At 34.5% G+C, this 18000-nt stretch overlaps 1 protein-coding gene across 2 annotated transcripts in view; it reads left to right on the top strand.

The window, feature by feature from the left end:
* SOS1 (SOS Ras/Rac guanine nucleotide exchange factor 1) overlaps window positions 1–18000 on the top strand; it is a 130804-nt gene that overhangs the window by 50066 nt on the left and 62738 nt on the right. For both annotated transcript variants that reach the window (XM_018055149.1, XM_018055148.1), the window contains exons 2-6: window positions 1152–1277; window positions 6603–6734; window positions 8801–8965; window positions 10501–10710; window positions 13628–13771. In XM_018055149.1, coding sequence (XP_017910638.1) covers window positions 1152–1277; window positions 6603–6734; window positions 8801–8965; window positions 10501–10710; window positions 13628–13771 — 777 coding nt within the window. The remainder of the gene's footprint in view (window positions 1–1151; window positions 1278–6602; window positions 6735–8800; window positions 8966–10500; window positions 10711–13627; window positions 13772–18000) is intronic.

Raw genomic sequence — 18000 nt, 5'->3', positions numbered from 1 at the left:
ATAAATTATTATTTATAGTTGACGTAGCCCCCTTCACACAGTTTTACATTGTCATAATGTTATTGGCTTCTAAAATATTTTTCTTTAAAAAGTGTAAGTGCATATATATGTTTGTATACATATCTGTGTACTTCAAATATATGTTTAAAGAATTCATTATATGGTACACTTGATAAAAAAAAAAAATCTGTCCATACACTGAGGCTGTCAAGCCCTCAGCTAACGAAGTGTATATATAGTAAGATAGGCCATACTAAATGCTCTTGGTTAGTGAGTTCCGTCTGCTTGAATCCAGTGAGAGTGCTACCATCCTTTGAAGAGTTGAGCGTTTTTGAAACATGTTTGTCTTCTGAATTTTATTTTGCTGCCATTTTAAAAAGTAGGGAGTGGTTTTGACCTATAATGAGTGACAGAGGGATGCAAGTAAAGACTGTCTTGCTGGTTATGAAAATTTAAGTTTTATGAAGAGTGGTGGCTCAGATGCCTTCAAAGAAATGGTTGAGGAAAATGAAGGTAAAGAGTGCTGGGCATTTATGAATAGGTGACCACCAAGTTATCTTCCTGAAGCATGGACAGTCTCTCATTGTCAAAGTGCCTGTTTTGTGTCCTTTGATACGGGATGACTTTGTATTCAAGTCATTTATTAGCTTGTGTTATGTGCCCTGTACAGTGCTAGTTGCTGGAGTTACTTTGGTGAAAAAAAGAAAGATATAGGCCTCTTGAATGTTACGATTTGGTAGGAAAGATAGAGGTAAACAAGGGACACATAGGAGGTCAATTTTGCCCGAGCACTGTACTGAGCCAGTATTCTAACTACCACTGGTTCTTGGCAAAAACCATGTAAACCACATCGTTTAGCTCAGCCTCTCCCTCCCTCTCAGTATTCCCACACTCTAAGGATAGGCATAGTTTAAGAACAAATTTTTGAAATTTTGTAATTAAGTATCTGAATCTCTAGAAGCATGTCAATAAGCATGTATGGTGCATGTGACTAGGAAAAAGGTTAACAATTTCAGGCTAGGGTAATAACATTCAAATCTGTATTTGCAAGCCAGACTGTGTTCTTGAATACAAACCCCACACTTGAAAAAATTACTTGCTTTGTTTATTTAATCAGATTAAACAAACCTTTAATTACTTTTTGTTTATAGGTTCAGGGGCAGGTTCATCCAACTCTTGAGTCTAGTGATGATGCTCTTCAGTATGTTGAAGAATTAATTTTGCAACTATTAAATATGCTATGCCAAGCTCAACCCCGAAGTGCTTCAGATGTAGAGGTATGATCAATTTTGCCTTATATCTAATATGTGTGTTTATTGTAATGTCAATAAAGGGGGGAGATGTTTGCTTTTCAGTTCCACACAGCGTCTATATGGTATTTTTAAAATGATGGCTAGATTACTTTTCACTTTGTATTGAGTGTCTGCTAGCTTGTGTTTTTGAATCAAACTATTCCATTATTTGCTTTTAATCTAAAGTCAACTTTTATTGACCTCTAAATACTACTTCTTGAGGCTAGAATGACAGATATACCTTTAAGAGTGGAATATATCCAAGTGTTTCTTTTTTCTTGTTATTTCTTAAAGTCAGCTATCATTTCAAAAGCATTTCAGCCAATCCTTTGATCTTCAGTGCTCTGTGTATTTTTAGATAGGAAGTGAACCCCTCCCCACCAATTGAAGGGAGGGAAACATCAAAATTCTAGGAAGGAAGATGTCACAAATATGACATGGCTCCTGTCTTTTTATGGCTTGTAGATTAATGGAGATACAGGCAGATGTATAGGCAGTAACATAATGTGATGTCCTGTGAGTAAAGGGTATGTGGGAAACCATAAAAAAAACAAAAAGCAAACTAATAATACAGACTTTGAGGCTTGAGTTTGGATTCTCAGAAGAAGAGCCAGCTAAATTGAGTTCTTAAGGAGTCAGGTTTGAGAAGAGAAGCAAGAACGTTTGAAGTACCAACTATAGAAAATGGGAGACAGAGCTGGAAATATAAAAGTTTTCTGGCAATGATGTAAGGTCATTTGACTTTGAAGATCTTGAATGTATAGTGTACAGATCTTTGCATTTCTGTGACATTTCTTTTGTGGTCCTTTTGTGGGCTCAAAAAAGACAGTTAAGTTGAATGGTATTTCACCGTGGCTATACAATGGCAACAGTAGGGCAAGAGGGTTGTGGAAATCGGTAATAGCACTGCTTTACAACCCTTTTCAGGACATAACACACTAGAATGTAATAATGACTTTGTGGTACACAGTGGCTGGGGAGGAGGTGTATCCCTGCTGTATTCTCCTGGGGCGGTTAGGGATTGATACATAGTTATATCCAATAGGAAGCTCAGCGGGAAAGAGCATCAGAGAATCAAATTGGATAAGGGAAAAAATGAAATTTAATAACAGCTGATTTTTGAGTGCTTGCTATTGTATCATATTGCTCTAAACTCTTCTGTGTTTATATTTCATTTAAAGTTTTTAATAAACCCATGAAGATAGTACTGTTGTTCCTGTATTCGATTATAAGGTCCAGAATATAAATTCTTATTCACTACCAGATCCCCAGTACCCAGAACAATGTCTGGCGCAGAGAAGGCACTCAGGAAATATAGGTTGAATGAATTAATGTGGAAACTGAAGCATAGAGAGGTTAAATAAGTTGCCCATGGTTATAGCTAGTAAGTAGTGAAGCCAAGACTCTAATCCAGAAAGTCTAAACTTTAGGGCATACATTCCAGTAAACTACTCTGTCAGTTAGGAGAGGGGCAGGTAGATTGGAAAAACATGGAGAGAACAGGGATTTCCCAATAAGATCAGAGAGCTGATGACACTAGAATACCTGATAGAAATAGAATAGATTGGGATCAGAGACAAAGTTGTTAGAATTTAAGATTCGTAAGGTAACATAGTTCCAAAAGCAGGATGCCATAGTTAACTGACCATAGGCGAGTGGGTCTCTCTCTGGCCTTTCTGTCCTCATTCATTGATCTATATTTCTGTTTTTGTGGCAGTACCGTTACGTTTGGATGACTGTAACTATGTAGTATAGTCTGCAGTCAGGGAGACTGATTCCTCCAGATTTGTTTTTCTTTCTCAAGATTGCTTTGACTATTCGAGATCTTTTGTATTTCCATACAAATAAAAAAATTTTTTTTGTTCTAGTTCTGTGAAAAATTGCATTGGTAATTTGATAGGGATTGCATTGGGTTGTATGATCTTTTGACAGTATTGATTCTTCCAGTCCAAGAACACAGAATATCTTTCCATCTGTTTGTATCCTCTTTGATTTCTCTCGTCAGCGTCTTACAGTTTTCAAAATAACAGGCCTTTTGCCTCCTTCAGTAGGTTTATTCCTAGGTATTTTATTCTTTCTGATGCAGTGATAAATGGGATTGTTTCCTTAATTGTTATTTCTGATCTTTTGTCGTTAGTATATAGAAATGCAACAGCTTTCTGTGTATTAATTTTGTACCCTGCAACTTTACCAAATTCATTGGTAAACTGCAGTAGTTTTCTGGTAGCATCTTTACGATTTTCTGTGTATAGTATGATGTAATTGCCAAACAGTGACAATACTTTTTTCCCAATTTGGATCCCTTTTATTTCTTTTTCCTTCATCTTAGACTTTTCTTTTTACCCTGTGAACTATATCCTTAAATTTTCAAAGTTGGCTTTCCTTTTCCTTTCATTTTTTTCTTCAACATTTTTTCTTTTCCTTCATTCCTAAAAAATCTTTGTAGTTTCTAAGAAGTTTGTCACTCACATTTAGATTTCCAAAGTGATTTCTCATTATTTTCTACCTTTCTAGGCAGAAAAAAAAATTCTCTTACACATTCTAAGCCTTTATTAATAGCACTTTAAAAGTGCCTCCAGGTCTGATTATTTGCACTCAAGCGCATGTATAGGAATTTTCATAGAGCCTAGAACGTTTGTATTGGAATTAATCTTCAAGATTATCTATCTAGACACCTTCATCATGTGAAGGAAAAGACAGGTTCTGCTAATAAGAGACAGAGCTGAATTGTGAACCTAGTTCTTTATATTTTATTTTTCCCAAGGCCACTAAATATTAGTCAAAGTGGAGAGTCTCAATTTAAACCAAAACTGTTAATCTTGAAAGTGGCAGAGTAATAGACTTTAATTCATGGATCTTTTATTGACCATTTCTCCTTGGGCTTCTTTACCTTAAATTATATAAGATAATTGTAAAAAGAAATTTTATTTTGCTCTAGAATTATAATTAAATTTTCCACAACAAGAGATAAAGTATTTCTTTCATTCTGGCCTTTTTCACAATCAAGGTATCTTTTTGACCCTATCAGTCTTTCCCATAACCTTTGGTAATACTTCTCAAATAAACAGTCCAGTAATATACTAATAAATAAGTTAAAAATGTTTTCCTCATCATTATTATTTTCCCTTTCTTGCCTTCTCTTTTATCATTCCTGACTTTCCTTCTCCTTCTTTCTCAAAACAGTAGATAAACTTGGAATTAGGTGGATAAAATTGAGATGAGAAGGGATTGTGGTTGTGTTTTCTTTCTCTTCTACCTCAACCCCTGCCTACTGTTTGCCTCTATAATTCCACCAATGTTTTTTTTTTTTTTTTTCAAAGATGTATGTTAAGTGTATTTAGAATTGGTAGGTTGAGTTCAGCTTCTGTTTTATTCGCAGCTTTCTACCACCACTGGACTCTCTCTTGGTTATCACCCCTTATGCCCAACTAAATTTTTATAAATGAATAGGAAAAATCAGTGCATTGCGTATAGTAAAAGAAAGTTTTATTTTAAGAAACTTCGTTTCCATTTTCTATGTATGTGATTTTAAGGGTGTGATGTAAAATGTATTAAAGAAAGAAAGTGAAGTCGCTTAGTCGTGTCCACCTCTTTGCGACCCAATGGACAGTAGCTTGCACCAGGCTCCTCCGTCCATGGGATTTTCTAGGCAAGAGTACTGGAGTGGGTTGCCATTTCCTTTTCCAGTGTATTAAGAATTTATTATTTCTTACTATGCATTGAAGTTTGCCCACCCCCATGTCTGCCAGTGAGCTCTAGGGTTTGTAATCATGGTTATACCTCTACCTATTCAATTAACCATGGGTTAAACCCATCAATATGAAATTTTTAATTGAGAATTATGGTAAAGTTAGTCCAGAATCTCTTAATCATAATTTTTGGATTAGCAAGTGTATAGTAGTGACTTGGAAAAAAGGGAAAGAATTCTTGTTTTGAACGTTCCTTTCCACCCTTTTCCCCATTCCTTTATTACTCCTTTTTCACTCGCCAAACTCCCCCAGTATTTTGGGCCTTTGTATTGCCTTTATTATATAGGTTATAGTATCCTGCTGCTGCTGCTGCTGCTAAGTTGCTTCAGTCGTGTCCGACTCTGTGCGACCTCATGGACGGCAGCCCACCAGGCTCCCCCGTCCCTGGGATTCTCCAGGCAAGAACACTGGAGTGGGTTGCCATTTCCTAGCAAATAGCTTTTCAACTAGATATTTGAAAAAGTTTGTTAACTCCATTTTTAACTACAGTAATTTCTTTTATTAGAATTAAAATGATCACTTCTTACATTTGACAGCTGACTTTGCCTTAGATGAAGAGAAAATTTATTAAACTTGAGTAGGTTAAACTATTCTCAATTCATAAATTTGTTCATAACGTGTCCTGGAATTACTGTGTCCTTTTTCCTACAGAATATCACATAGTGATCTTTTCAATGGCAATTGCTAGGACTTTCAATTTATATTTATTATAATTTTACCTAATAATTTTTACTTATTACTGGCTAAATATAGAACAATTCAAAATACGTGTTAAAATTATGTAATAGTGACCTCTACTGGTTGTAATTATGATATCCTGAAAGTGGATTTTAGAAGCTTCAGAGGTTGAAAGTACCTTTTGTTTGAAATGAATATTAGTTTACTAAAGTTGGGAAATTCAGTTTTTACATTAACATGAGTTCTTTAACTTTGAATGGAAATTCTAACCGAATGAGTGCTAGACATTAAAATGAAGTATCGCGATGAAAATTAATGACCTGTGGAAGATGGAAACTCTAATGATAAAACTACAGCGTATTAAAGTTGGCTGTTACTAACGTAAACCTTGATTTCCATGCTTTACAAATAGTTTTGAAATCTAGTACCTCTTTGCATGATGGATAAAGAAAAACAATTCTTAAAAGTTTCAAGTGCAAAATGGTATTTTAGATTATAATTGATGTTGAAAGAAAGGACAAATGAAAATTGAATTTAGATATTTGCTTTTTGAACTTAGATCTTGTTCCTTGAAATTGTATGTAGTAATGTTTGAATTAGCTTCTGCTCATTCTTATTATCAGCTTTATCATGGTGAAGTAGAAATTCAGAATATGATTTCCCCCAGTTAATAGAAGGAGCGTTTAGACTCTTAATTGCCTAACTAAGAAACTAGTACTTTGGCAGTTATAGTTGTCTCTTAGTTTAGGTATGTTTGTAGTATAAATTATACCACATGTGAAACACCTGCTTTTGGTATTCTTTGATTTTTAAAAGTAAATTATAAGTGAAGAACACTATTTAATATATTTGTTGCTTAGTTTTTATTTTCCTATTTTCCAAGGAACGTGTTCAAAAAAGTTTCCCTCATCCAATTGATAAGTGGGCAATAGCTGATGCCCAATCGGCTATTGAAAAGAGGAAGCGAAGAAACCCTTTATCTCTCCCAGTAGAAAAAATCCATCCTTTGTTAAAGGTAAAGCTGAAATACTACCTTCTTGCCTCTTAAAAGCAAAATAAAACCCATGATTTTCAAGCACATATTTTATGGATAATAGAGTCAACTGAAGAGTGACATTCTCTCATTTTAGTTTTTCCAGGAGTTTATGTCATTGGGAGGGATAATATAATAGGAAAGTATATGTTCAGCAACATGATTTAAAGTAGTTTCATACCCACAGTAATCATCAAATTGAAAGGACTAAGAAAGTTATAGCTGTGAATTTTGTTGATCTCAGACGTTACCAGAACCTGAAAGAGTTTCCAAAACTCCTTTTTCTATTGGCTAGACATACTTGTCCCTATAAATCCTTCAGATTTTAATCCTTCACATCATTAGAAGTGTAGGGACCTCTGTGAGATTTCCATTGGGCCATTTGTCATCTTTGAACAAAAATTCCGTAAAGATCACCTATACTATCTAGTCTTGCCGTGCTTAGTCGCTCAGTCATGTCCAACTCTTTGCAACCCCATGGACTGTACTGTAGCCCGCCAGGCTCCTCTGTCCATAGGGATTCTCCCAGCAGGAATATTGGAGTGGGTTGCCATGCCCTCCTCCAGGGGATCTTCCCAACCTAGGGATCGAACTCAGGTCTCCCACATTGCAGGCAGATTCTTTACCGTCTGTGCCACCAGGGAAGCCCAAAACTACTGGAGTGGGTAGCCAATCCCTTCTCCGGGGCATCTTCCTGACCCAGGAATCAAACTGGGGTCTCCTGCATTACAGGCGGATTTTTAACCTGCTGAGCTACCAGGGAAGCCCTACTATCTAGTCTTACTTGTCATTTATGTTAGTCTAGTCAGTCAGTTGAATCTCTCCAGAACTAATAGAAAAAATAACTGCTGGAAACTTTAATAATGTTATTATTTGTATTTTATTTAATGACATTATTGATTAGCTCTCACATAAAAAATATGGGTATTAGAATAATTAAAACCTTAATAATACTTCTGATGTCAGTAATTTTTTACTATAAGCAAAATGCTAATACTTTCATACATCATGTCTAAGTTTTATTATTCAACAGAGTTAATTATTATCATCCCCTCTTTGTAGATGAGGTAACGGAGCAGAAAGTGGTTAAGTAACTTTTTGTCCAAGTTCACAGGACTCTAAGTGATAGTGTTAGGAAATTCAAGTCTGGCTGGACACTTGTATGATTAAGACTATCAAAAAGTTATGTTTTGTCCTTTATTGTCTGAACAGAAATATCTGCCTGTATCTTACCATCTGGTGTGAGGATGTTAAGTGCAACTTACAAAAAATTACTAAGCTATTGGTTGTTGCACTTCTTTATGACTCTCTTACAGTTGATTTATAATGTTATATTAGTGTCAGGTGAACAACATAGTCAGTTTTGTATATTGTACTCCATTTAAGGTTATTATGAAATACATAAACTTATTTTGAAGCTTTTCTCTTAACTGGATTGTTTAGAAAATAGAATCTATTTTCCTATGCGAATTGATCAGGCCCACAAAAGCCCATACTCTTCAAAATTGGATAGTGATACTATTTAATGTGCCCTTAATAACCAATGTTGTCTAGCAGGACACAATAGGAATTTTTTTTCCATAGAAACAAATTAGATACCAGGAGTGTATCACTAGGTTTTTAGGAAGTCCAGTTTCCTTTGGAAGAGAAGGATAGAGGTATAAGGATAGTAGATATTCCCAGATACCAATTAAAGGAAAAGAAACTTGTCATTATTAATTCTGGGTATTCTGAATTAGATAACAATGAGCATTTTCCCCTTCCACAGACTTGGGCTTCCCTTCCTAGTTGAGGGATTATCTCTATAGTTAATCTGTACTTCTTAAGTATTTTACATGATCATAGATAATTTTGCCTTACCTTTTCTTACCTTACATTTTCAAATAGCAATATGTGTATTATTCATAGGTGTGCCACTTTATAATTAAATGTTGTTGATAATCACAGGCCTTGGTAAAAGTTACGCTAAACTGTATACATTTTTTTTAAATCAGTTTGTCAAATCTACAGTAAATAATTTTAAACATTCTTTTCTTTTAATTTTTCAGGAGGTCCTAGGTTATAAAATTGACCACCAGGTTTCTGTTTACATAGTAGCAGTATTAGAATACATTTCCGCAGACATTTTAAAGCTGGTGGGGAATTATGTGCGAAATATACGGCATTATGAAATTACAAAACAAGATATTAAAGTGGCAATGTGTGCTGATAAGGTAAGATACTGATCTATATGTTCTGTTCTTATATTTTTATTTCTGACTTAAATGGGTGCTAACATACTGCTCAGACAGAATAAAATTGTATATTGTCTGTTAGGTTATACTTTTAGTAATCTAATAGCAAAAACTCCAGATATCACTTTATCTAAATGAAGTTTATATATATAGAGTCCTAAAATGTGTTTAAATATGTCATGTAGCTTTTCTCTTCTGTGTTGCTGCATGTAGGGTTAATAACAGTAATTCATCTCTTATTAGTGAACTTCTTAAGTTTTTATTTGGATTGGAAGAACTAGAAGATTATGGATTTATTTGAAAACAATTTTTGAAAATGTACAAATACTAAACTCTTGATAATTTTATTTCAGTGCCTAACTTTCTTTAGATACTGCTAGTATGGTTTTACTATGATAAGGTTAAGAGCAAACATTTATTGAAAGTTGAGCATGTATGTGACTTATCTCATTTGGTCCCTAAGATATCCCTCTACAGTAGATATTCTTATCTACATTTTATAGAAGGGAAACTGAAGTTCACAGAGATAAAGAAACTGGTTCAGAGTTTTCTGAGACGTTTCAAAGCCTAGACTTGAACTCCAGATCTAAGTCATTGGACTATACTACCTCAGTATTTTTATTTAATAAATATGATCTTTCAGAAAAGAAAATATTTTCTAATAAAGTATTTCATCCCCTTTTTTCTGTTATTGATTTGAAATAGTCTTTTTGATTACCTAATCCAGTTAAATATATTTTAGTATTTATTGTTCTTCCAGAATGTGAAAATCACCAGACCTGAAGGATTTCAAATTTTTTATATTTTAATGAATAAGTATTTTAAAAGAGTAAATGAATATAAAATATTTGATACTTTTAAAATGAACTGATAAAATATTTCTGAGTATGTATGTAGCTCACAGAGAAGAGATGCAAGAGATGTATAAAATAAGGCTGTAGATTTGATGAAAGGGTACTTATATTTGTGAAACAAGCAGAAAGTGATACAAGCTAAAATCTTATTTTATTGTTATAGGGATAATGATGTAGAAGTTCACAGGAGGGAAAAGATGAGGTTTAGCAAGAGGAGGAGGAGGAGTAGCAGACTTCTTGGGGGAAAAAAACGGGATTTATTTTGATCAATCACCAAGAAACCTGGGAGTTATTCAGATATGAGTTATGTGAGGCCCTAGAACGAAGTGGTGATGCCAAGGGCTTGAAACAGAGGAAACTAAGAGAGAAATCCAAGACAAGATTTGGAAACAAATTAGAAGTAGTAGATTAACAAGAGAGACAGACAGATAGATACCAGTATTGACAGAGAACTTAGAGAATGCAGTTTGTGATACCGGATGTAAAATTTTGTCTTAGAGAAGCTGTAGAGGGAGCAGTAGCATTATATCCAAGAAGAGGTTATTGTGTGTGTGTTTATTGTCATTTAAGAACTGTATTCAAATAACAGATTTTGTTTAACTTCAAATTTGACTATAGATTCATATTTTATTATAGTTTTTTATATCTCTGACTATTCAGGTATTGATGGATATGTTTCATCAAGATGTGGAAGATATAAATATATTATCTTTAACTGATGAAGAGCCTTCCACCTCAGGAGAGCAGACTTACTATGATTTGGTAAAAGCATTTATGGCAGAAATTCGACAATACATAAGGGAGCTTAATTTAATTATAAAAGTTTTTAGAGAGCCCTTTGTCTCCAATTCAAAGTTGTTTTCAGCTAATGTAAGTATCATCGTGTGAATGTATATCATTGCATGCGCTGTTAATTTTACATGGCCACTCAAATTTGAATTTGTATAGTTCATGACTGCTAATTTGTCCATTTTTAAAACGGTGTAGGGTTTAATTTATCATGACTGTGATCACAAATGAAGTTGCTACAACAGTTTTAATTTATTTTTTAATTTCGAGGAAAATTGCTTTACGATGTTATGTTGGTTTTTGCTGCACAACAATACAAATCAGCCATAATTATACGTATATCTGCTCCCTGTTGAGCCTCTCTCCCTTCCCCCTGCTACAGCAGTTTTGATCAATTAAACACCAGAAATTAAAAGACAAAATCTAAGCTAGACTGATTATGTAAGTATAAATGACTTCACAGAATCTTCCGTGAATTCCAGAGAATAAAGCCTCTTGTTTAGGTGGGAGATTTCTGTGTTTAATTTGACTCATTTGCATCATTGACCCAACATTGCATCAGTGCTGCCTGTATTGTTAGATGCCTTACTTGGCAATGGAGATTCAAAGATAAATCAAAAACTATTTTCTTTTCTCAAGTACAATCTAGTCAAGACAGAGATGTCAACTCTAAATTGCAATACAGTACTAATTACCATAACAGAAGTCTGTGCTAATGTGCTACGTGCTGATTACCGTAACAGAAGTATGACAACAGTATTTTGGGGAGCACAAAGGAAGGAGCCAATAACTGAAAATTAGAGAAGGGATTACTGATCTTACAGTGGTAATCAAACCGACCTGATTGGGTCCTAGAAAAGTACTAAGGAAGAATAGCTGAGATTATCTAAGGAAGTTGCAACCTAGTAATTTCTAAAACTGTACCTACATAATCATGGATGACTGATGGAGAAGTGGTGCCCACAACAGAGGCTGAGACGGAATGTTCAGTCATTGTTATGACAATGAGTAAACATTGAAAAATAAAGGAGTAAATGATGAGTTGTACAGATCTGTAAATATAGTAAAAACTATTTGTTTACTTTCAATGGATGAATTGCATTGCCTATAAATCATATTTTAATGAAGCTGTTAAAAAAGAGAAAGAGATAAATAGTAGGCAAAGATATTCTTAGGACACGAAAAAATCAAGAATCATAAAATTAAAAATTAATAAGCTAGACTGCATTAAGACAAAAAAAACTTTTGCTGTTCAAAAAGCATTATCAGAAAAATAAGAACATAAGCCACATATTGGTGGAAGCTACTTTAGATACATACATCTAACCAAAGGATTGTATTCAGAATATATAAAGAACTTCAGCAATTCAGTAATAAGAAAAACAGCTTGATACTTTTAAATGGGCAAAAAATTGAACACTTTATAAAAGAAGATACAACAGTGATCAGAAAGCATGTCAAAGGATGACCAACATCAGTAGTCATGGTGTTAATCATTTAGTCGTGTCCGACCCTTTGTGACCCCATGGACTCTAGCCTGCCAGGCTGTTCTGTCCATGGGATTTCCCAAGCACGAATACTGGAGAGGGTTGCCATTCCCTTCTCCAGGGGATCTTCCTGACCCAGGGATCCCCGGTTTCTTGCATTGCAGGTGATTCTTTACCATCTGAGCCAAATCCCCACACATGTTAATAGTCATAAGGAAAATGCAAATTAAGAGCATTATGAGACACTACTGGATACTCATTAGAAAAGCTAGAATTAAAAAGACTGACAATACTGGATGTTGGAAAGACTGTGGAGCAACTGCTTTTGGGAATGTAAAATTCCCACATTACCTGTGAGAATGTAATCTGGTATAAATACTTAGGAAAATAATTTGGTAATTTCTTATAACATTAACCATAAATTAGCCATACTACCTAGCAATTCCACTACAAAATCACACTTGGGCAAAACATCCCAAAACATTCAAAGTTCAAAATAGACCAGTGGATTTTAATTTAACACTACAAAGTTTATATAGTTTCAGAGTCTACCTTGCAACAAACCTTTAAGAAGCTACATATTGACTTGTGTAATACTGTAAGAAGATAATCACTCCATATATATGCAATGTCCAGAATAGGCAGATCCATAGAGATAGAAAGTGAGATCAGTAGTTGCCAGAGACTGGGAGTGGGTGTGCAGGGGAAGAATGGAGAGTGCTACTGGTAGATACAGGTTTTAGGGGGGATGATGATTTTCTAGAATTTGATGGTAGTAATGATTGAAGAAAACCATTGAATAGTATATTTTAAGAGTGAATTTTATGATATGTAACTTGTATCTCCATAAAAATAACTATTCAGGAAAAGGAAAAAGTATCCACAATTATTTGAATAGACTGTTAAAATAGTCCTCTCTTTTCCAACTTCATGTCTTTTAAAGCTAGATTTTCCTCATATGCTTTAATCAAAGCAATGTATCACAACAGATAGAGTGCAGAAATATATATATGAAAAGCCAGCTATCTTCAGTTAAGCTAGGTATTAGAGATTGTGTTAGAAAATGTAAAGCAGTCCCATTCTCCTCACAAAGATTTTTGGTTGTTTTAAGAGAACCTAGCTACTTTTCATAAAAGTGCTATTTATTGTTATTTTTAAATGAATTAAATTTATAATTTTCTTGGTTTGAATGTCTAATATGGTAAGTGTAGTAAAGGCAATAGTAAATAATTTCTAATATAGTAAGCAAATAGAGTTTTCAGTAATTTTTAAGAGTATAAAGGAGTCTTGAGACCAAAAAGTTTGAGAACCAGTGACCTAGAGCAATGTACCTATAAATTGTACTTCATTGCAAAAGGAATTCTTTGTCTTTTACTTGTACATGTAAAGTTGTTAAAATTTTTTACTATATCTGCCATTTTAAATTTCATGATTATAAAATGACTTATTGGTTAAAAATAAGTTTTTTATTATACAACCTAACTGAATTAATATGTTTTTCTTTCTAACAGGATGTAGAAAATATATTTAGTCGTATAGTGGATATACATGAACTTAGTGTAAAATTACTGGGCCATATAGAAGATACTGTGGAAATGACAGATGAAGGCAGTCCCCATCCATTAGTAGGAAGCTGCTTTGAAGACTTAGCAGAGGTAAGTACTTTAATTATACACCAGAAAATTCTGCCTCTGGAAGGCCTAAATGCAGTTCAAAGGCCTAGATTTGATTCCAGTACATTGGAATAAAAATTGGAATATGAATTCTTATTTCCAGCTAGCATAGACATTAACTGCTGGCTGCTCAGCTGTATTGCCCCTTCCTCAAAGGGTCACTGTCAGCATTTGGTTCTGTTATTTCATAAAACTTAGGAAAAAAGTAGTCTCTCACCCATTATAAAAACAAGCAGATCCCAAAGCTGCTTTCAGATCCCACAGCTCGCACTTAATTGGCCATCTTATCAATGAAGAGGCCACAGAACTTGGACCTGAGGTCAGGCTACTTACGTTCAGTCTAAACTCTTCTACTTATTAGTTGTATGTAACCATGGGCAATTTACGTCACATCTCTAAACCTCCCTATCTATATTTGTAAAATAAGGATAATGATAGGACTCAGGATTTTGTGAAAGTTAAATAACCTACCTGAAATATTTATCTAGCCACCTTCATACAGCTACTTAATACATGGTAACTGTGCATTATTATTTAGAAAAAGGAAATGAAGTCCAGGACCTAGTGGCATGGTGACAGAAAGAATCTGCCTGCGACTGCAGGAGACACAGGTTCAGTCCCTAGGTGGGGAAGATACTCTGGAGAAGGGAATGGCAATCCACTCCACTATTCCTGCCTGGGAACTCCCATGGACAGAGGAACCTATTGGGCTACAGTGTATGTGGTCGCAAAAGAGTCAGACATGGCTTAGCATGTCTGCTTAGCATTTCCTATTTAGAATAGGAAAATCAAGTCTAAGGCTTAGATGATGATCATAGGGGTAGAAAAATGGTAACTTTCTTGATATTTCACCTGCTAAAATATACAAGTTAGCCCTAATAAGTTAGCATTGATTGTCATTCTGAAATTTCTCGCTCTTGCTTTGTTCTCATTCTAAAATCAACTTTATCTTTTATTATAACTCAGGGTTGAGTTTATAAAACAAATTAAGACTTTCAGACAAAATAATATGCTGAGTTTAAGCTTCACTATAGCCCCCTCAGTGTTGCTCTAAACACATAAAAGTCATAAAGTATAAAAAGAAAAAAGGAATATACATAACTAGACTCAAAAATGAGGATGTTCTTCAACCAGAGGGAAAGTTGTACTCAGAGGAAAGTCAAGGAATACAAGAACTAATGATGGGAAACATAGTAGTAAATTTTATAAGCTATTGCGTGATTTTAAAACCAAATTGCTTTTTCTTGTTTTTTAACTTGAAGAGTGAACTAAACTTCTCAGTGCATAATACAGGCCTATCTTCAGAAGATATGAAAAACTAAACAACTTTGAAAATGAAAACCCATGGAAGTGAAAGTCGCTTAGCCGTGTCCAACTCTGCGACCCCATGGACTGTAGCCCGCCAGGCTCCTCTGTCCATGGAATTCTCCAGGCAAGAATACTGGAGTAGGTAGCTGTTCCCTTCTCCATGGGATTTTCCCAACCCAGGGGTTGAACCGAGGTCTGCTGCATTGCAGGTGTATTCTTTACCATCTGAGCCACCAGGGAAGCTCAAGAATACTGGAGTGGGTGGTCTATCCCTTCAGCGGATCTTCCAGACTCAGGAATCAAACCCGAGTCTCTGGCATTACAGGTGGATTCTTTACCAGCTAAGCTATCAGGGAAAACCTGGTACCAGGGAAAGAGAATATAAAGTTTAAACAATTTTAAACTCTCTTTAAAATTTAGAAAAAAATTTATAAGTAATAGCAAGCTGTATTTGATTTTTAAAACATTTAGGAAAATCACCAAATAATAGAAGTACTACCTATAACAGTGCACAAAAACTATAAAACAATTTTTAATCATTTCTGTGATAATAGGAAAAAATAATGAAGCAAAGAAAGCAGTGATAATGAAAACAAAATACAATCATCCTTCAGTATTCATGGGGGATTGGTTTCAGGAATCCCCTTTCCAATATCAAAATCTGTGGGTGCTCAAGTAACTTCATATAAAATGGTATAGGACAGTTAACCTTCTGTATCAGCAGATGTGGAAGACAGATACAGAGGGCGGACTGTATAGTATGATACAAATAAATCCAACTATGTTACGCTACTACATTAGTAACTCAGTATGTGCAAACTGCTGAAACTTGCCTGTTTAAAGAAAGTGCTTAGTTTTCTTTAAGTCTGTTTTATGCAGCTTATAAGTGAAAGTGAAAGTCGCTCAAGTCATGTCTGACTCTGCGACCCTATGGACTATATAGTCCATGGAATTCTCCAAGCCAGAATACTGGAGTGGATAGCCCCCTAGAGATCCAAGCCAAGTCTCCCGTATTGCAGGTGGATTCTTTACCATCTGAGCCACCAGGGAAGCCCAAGAAGACTGGAGTGGGTAGCCTGTCCCTTCTCTAGTGGATCTTCCCAACCCAGGAATCAAACCAGGGTCTCCTGCAGTGCAGGCAGATTCTTTACCAGCTGAGCTACCAGGGAAGCCCTTATAAGACATATATCCAAAACAGAGACACAGAAATACTAGGTTGGTGCAAATGTTAATTGCTGTTTCGGACCATGAATTTTAAATCATTATAACTAGGCTCAGGCATAGCTTTATTAACTAAAATAGGAACCATTACAATGAGCACATTTTTGCCAATGAGAAATAAGTTTGTATATTCCTGTAGCTAAAAATCCATGCCTCAGGATGCGATGAACTCTTGAAAAGCATTTTTTGTCTCCTGCTAATTGTAGAAGTATATTTTCCCTGCAAAAGTTGTCAAGCTGCTTGAAGAAGTGGTAGTTGGTTGGCAAGAGGTCAAGTGAATATGGTAGACGAGTCTTAAAACCACAAGGTATTCAGAAGTAAGCCCAATAAACATATGCAAGATTTTTGTTAAGAAAATATTAAAATAGATTCATAAGGAAGATCAAAAATAGAGACATAAAAGGCAACTCAGTTTTAGGATTATATACGTATATTAAAACTGGGAAAGAATAATATAAGAAAAATATGAACCTCTTTATAATCTAAAACACTGTGTCCAATATGATATATCTTAGGATATATTTTATGATATATCTTAAATGGTTGAAGTTTTTAAAAAATTAATATATTTCACATTAACATTAAAATCTCAACAAATAAGAAAAAGCATAGAAAATTAAAGTCATTCAGAAATTTCTTTAAAATGTTGGCCAAAGTAGAAATAGAAAGGACCTTTCTTAATCTAGTAAAGGATATCTATCAGAAACCTATAAAAGACAGATTTAATGACTAAGCTGTAGGAGAATGCCGCTCACTACTTATATTGAGCACTGTAATAGACATACTAGCCAAAAGACAGGAAAAGAAGAAGTAAAATTGTTCTATTTGTAATCAGCATAATTGTCTATATAGCAAATCTGAGAAAATGTATAGTGTTATAACTATTAGGTAGGTTCAATATAGTTGCTAGATAAAACAAACACACACACACATATATATATCTTTCCTTAAAAAAATAAGTCTGAGAAATATCAGGGTAAGTTAAAATAAACATCATATTTTCTGTCATTCACTCCTAACTTCTTTTTCATTTCTCCACTAGATGTCCTCTTCCTCCTCTTTCTAGAATTACCCTTCATAAAATTGAGCTCTTGCTAGAATCTACAACACTATTTTCATAATAGTTTGGAGGTTTTGTGTTTTTATTTTTACCTGGAATAGGGCACAGGATGGAAGAGATTGGAGATCCTACCTCCTGAGAAAAATCACAATACCTACTCACTTTTTTTCTTCAGGAATCACCAGAACTAGTAGATTATAACCTTTAGAATTGTTTGGTTTATTAATGATTGATGATGGTAAAACTTTTTGGCAATTTGAATTAAATTATTTAATTGTTTTGTGAAAACTATAACAGTGGATTTTAGGTGATATAAATAATTTACTTTCAGCTTGCAGGATGTGAAAGTAAGTCTACCACTAAGAAGTAGTCATGAGAAAATAAATGCTTGGCACCAGTATTCTAAATGTTTATACTTTATCTGGTTGTAGATAACTATGCTCTTTATTATTCAGGCTAAATTTCATTTTCCAGATCCCAATTCCCCCATTATGTTTGTTCATAATACTCATGAGAGGTGTCATAACATGCTAGAATCCCATTACTCATCAGAAAAAAATTCATTTTCTTTCTTACTTGAGAATATTAGGTTTACTCTAGTAAAATTAATAGCTTTGTAATT

Source organism: Capra hircus, chromosome 11 (genome assembly GCF_001704415.2).
Source record: "Capra hircus breed San Clemente chromosome 11, ASM170441v1, whole genome shotgun sequence".
Classification (NCBI taxonomy): domain Eukaryota; kingdom Metazoa; phylum Chordata; class Mammalia; order Artiodactyla; family Bovidae; genus Capra; species Capra hircus.
This window is presented reverse-complemented; position numbering and strand designations above follow the sequence as displayed.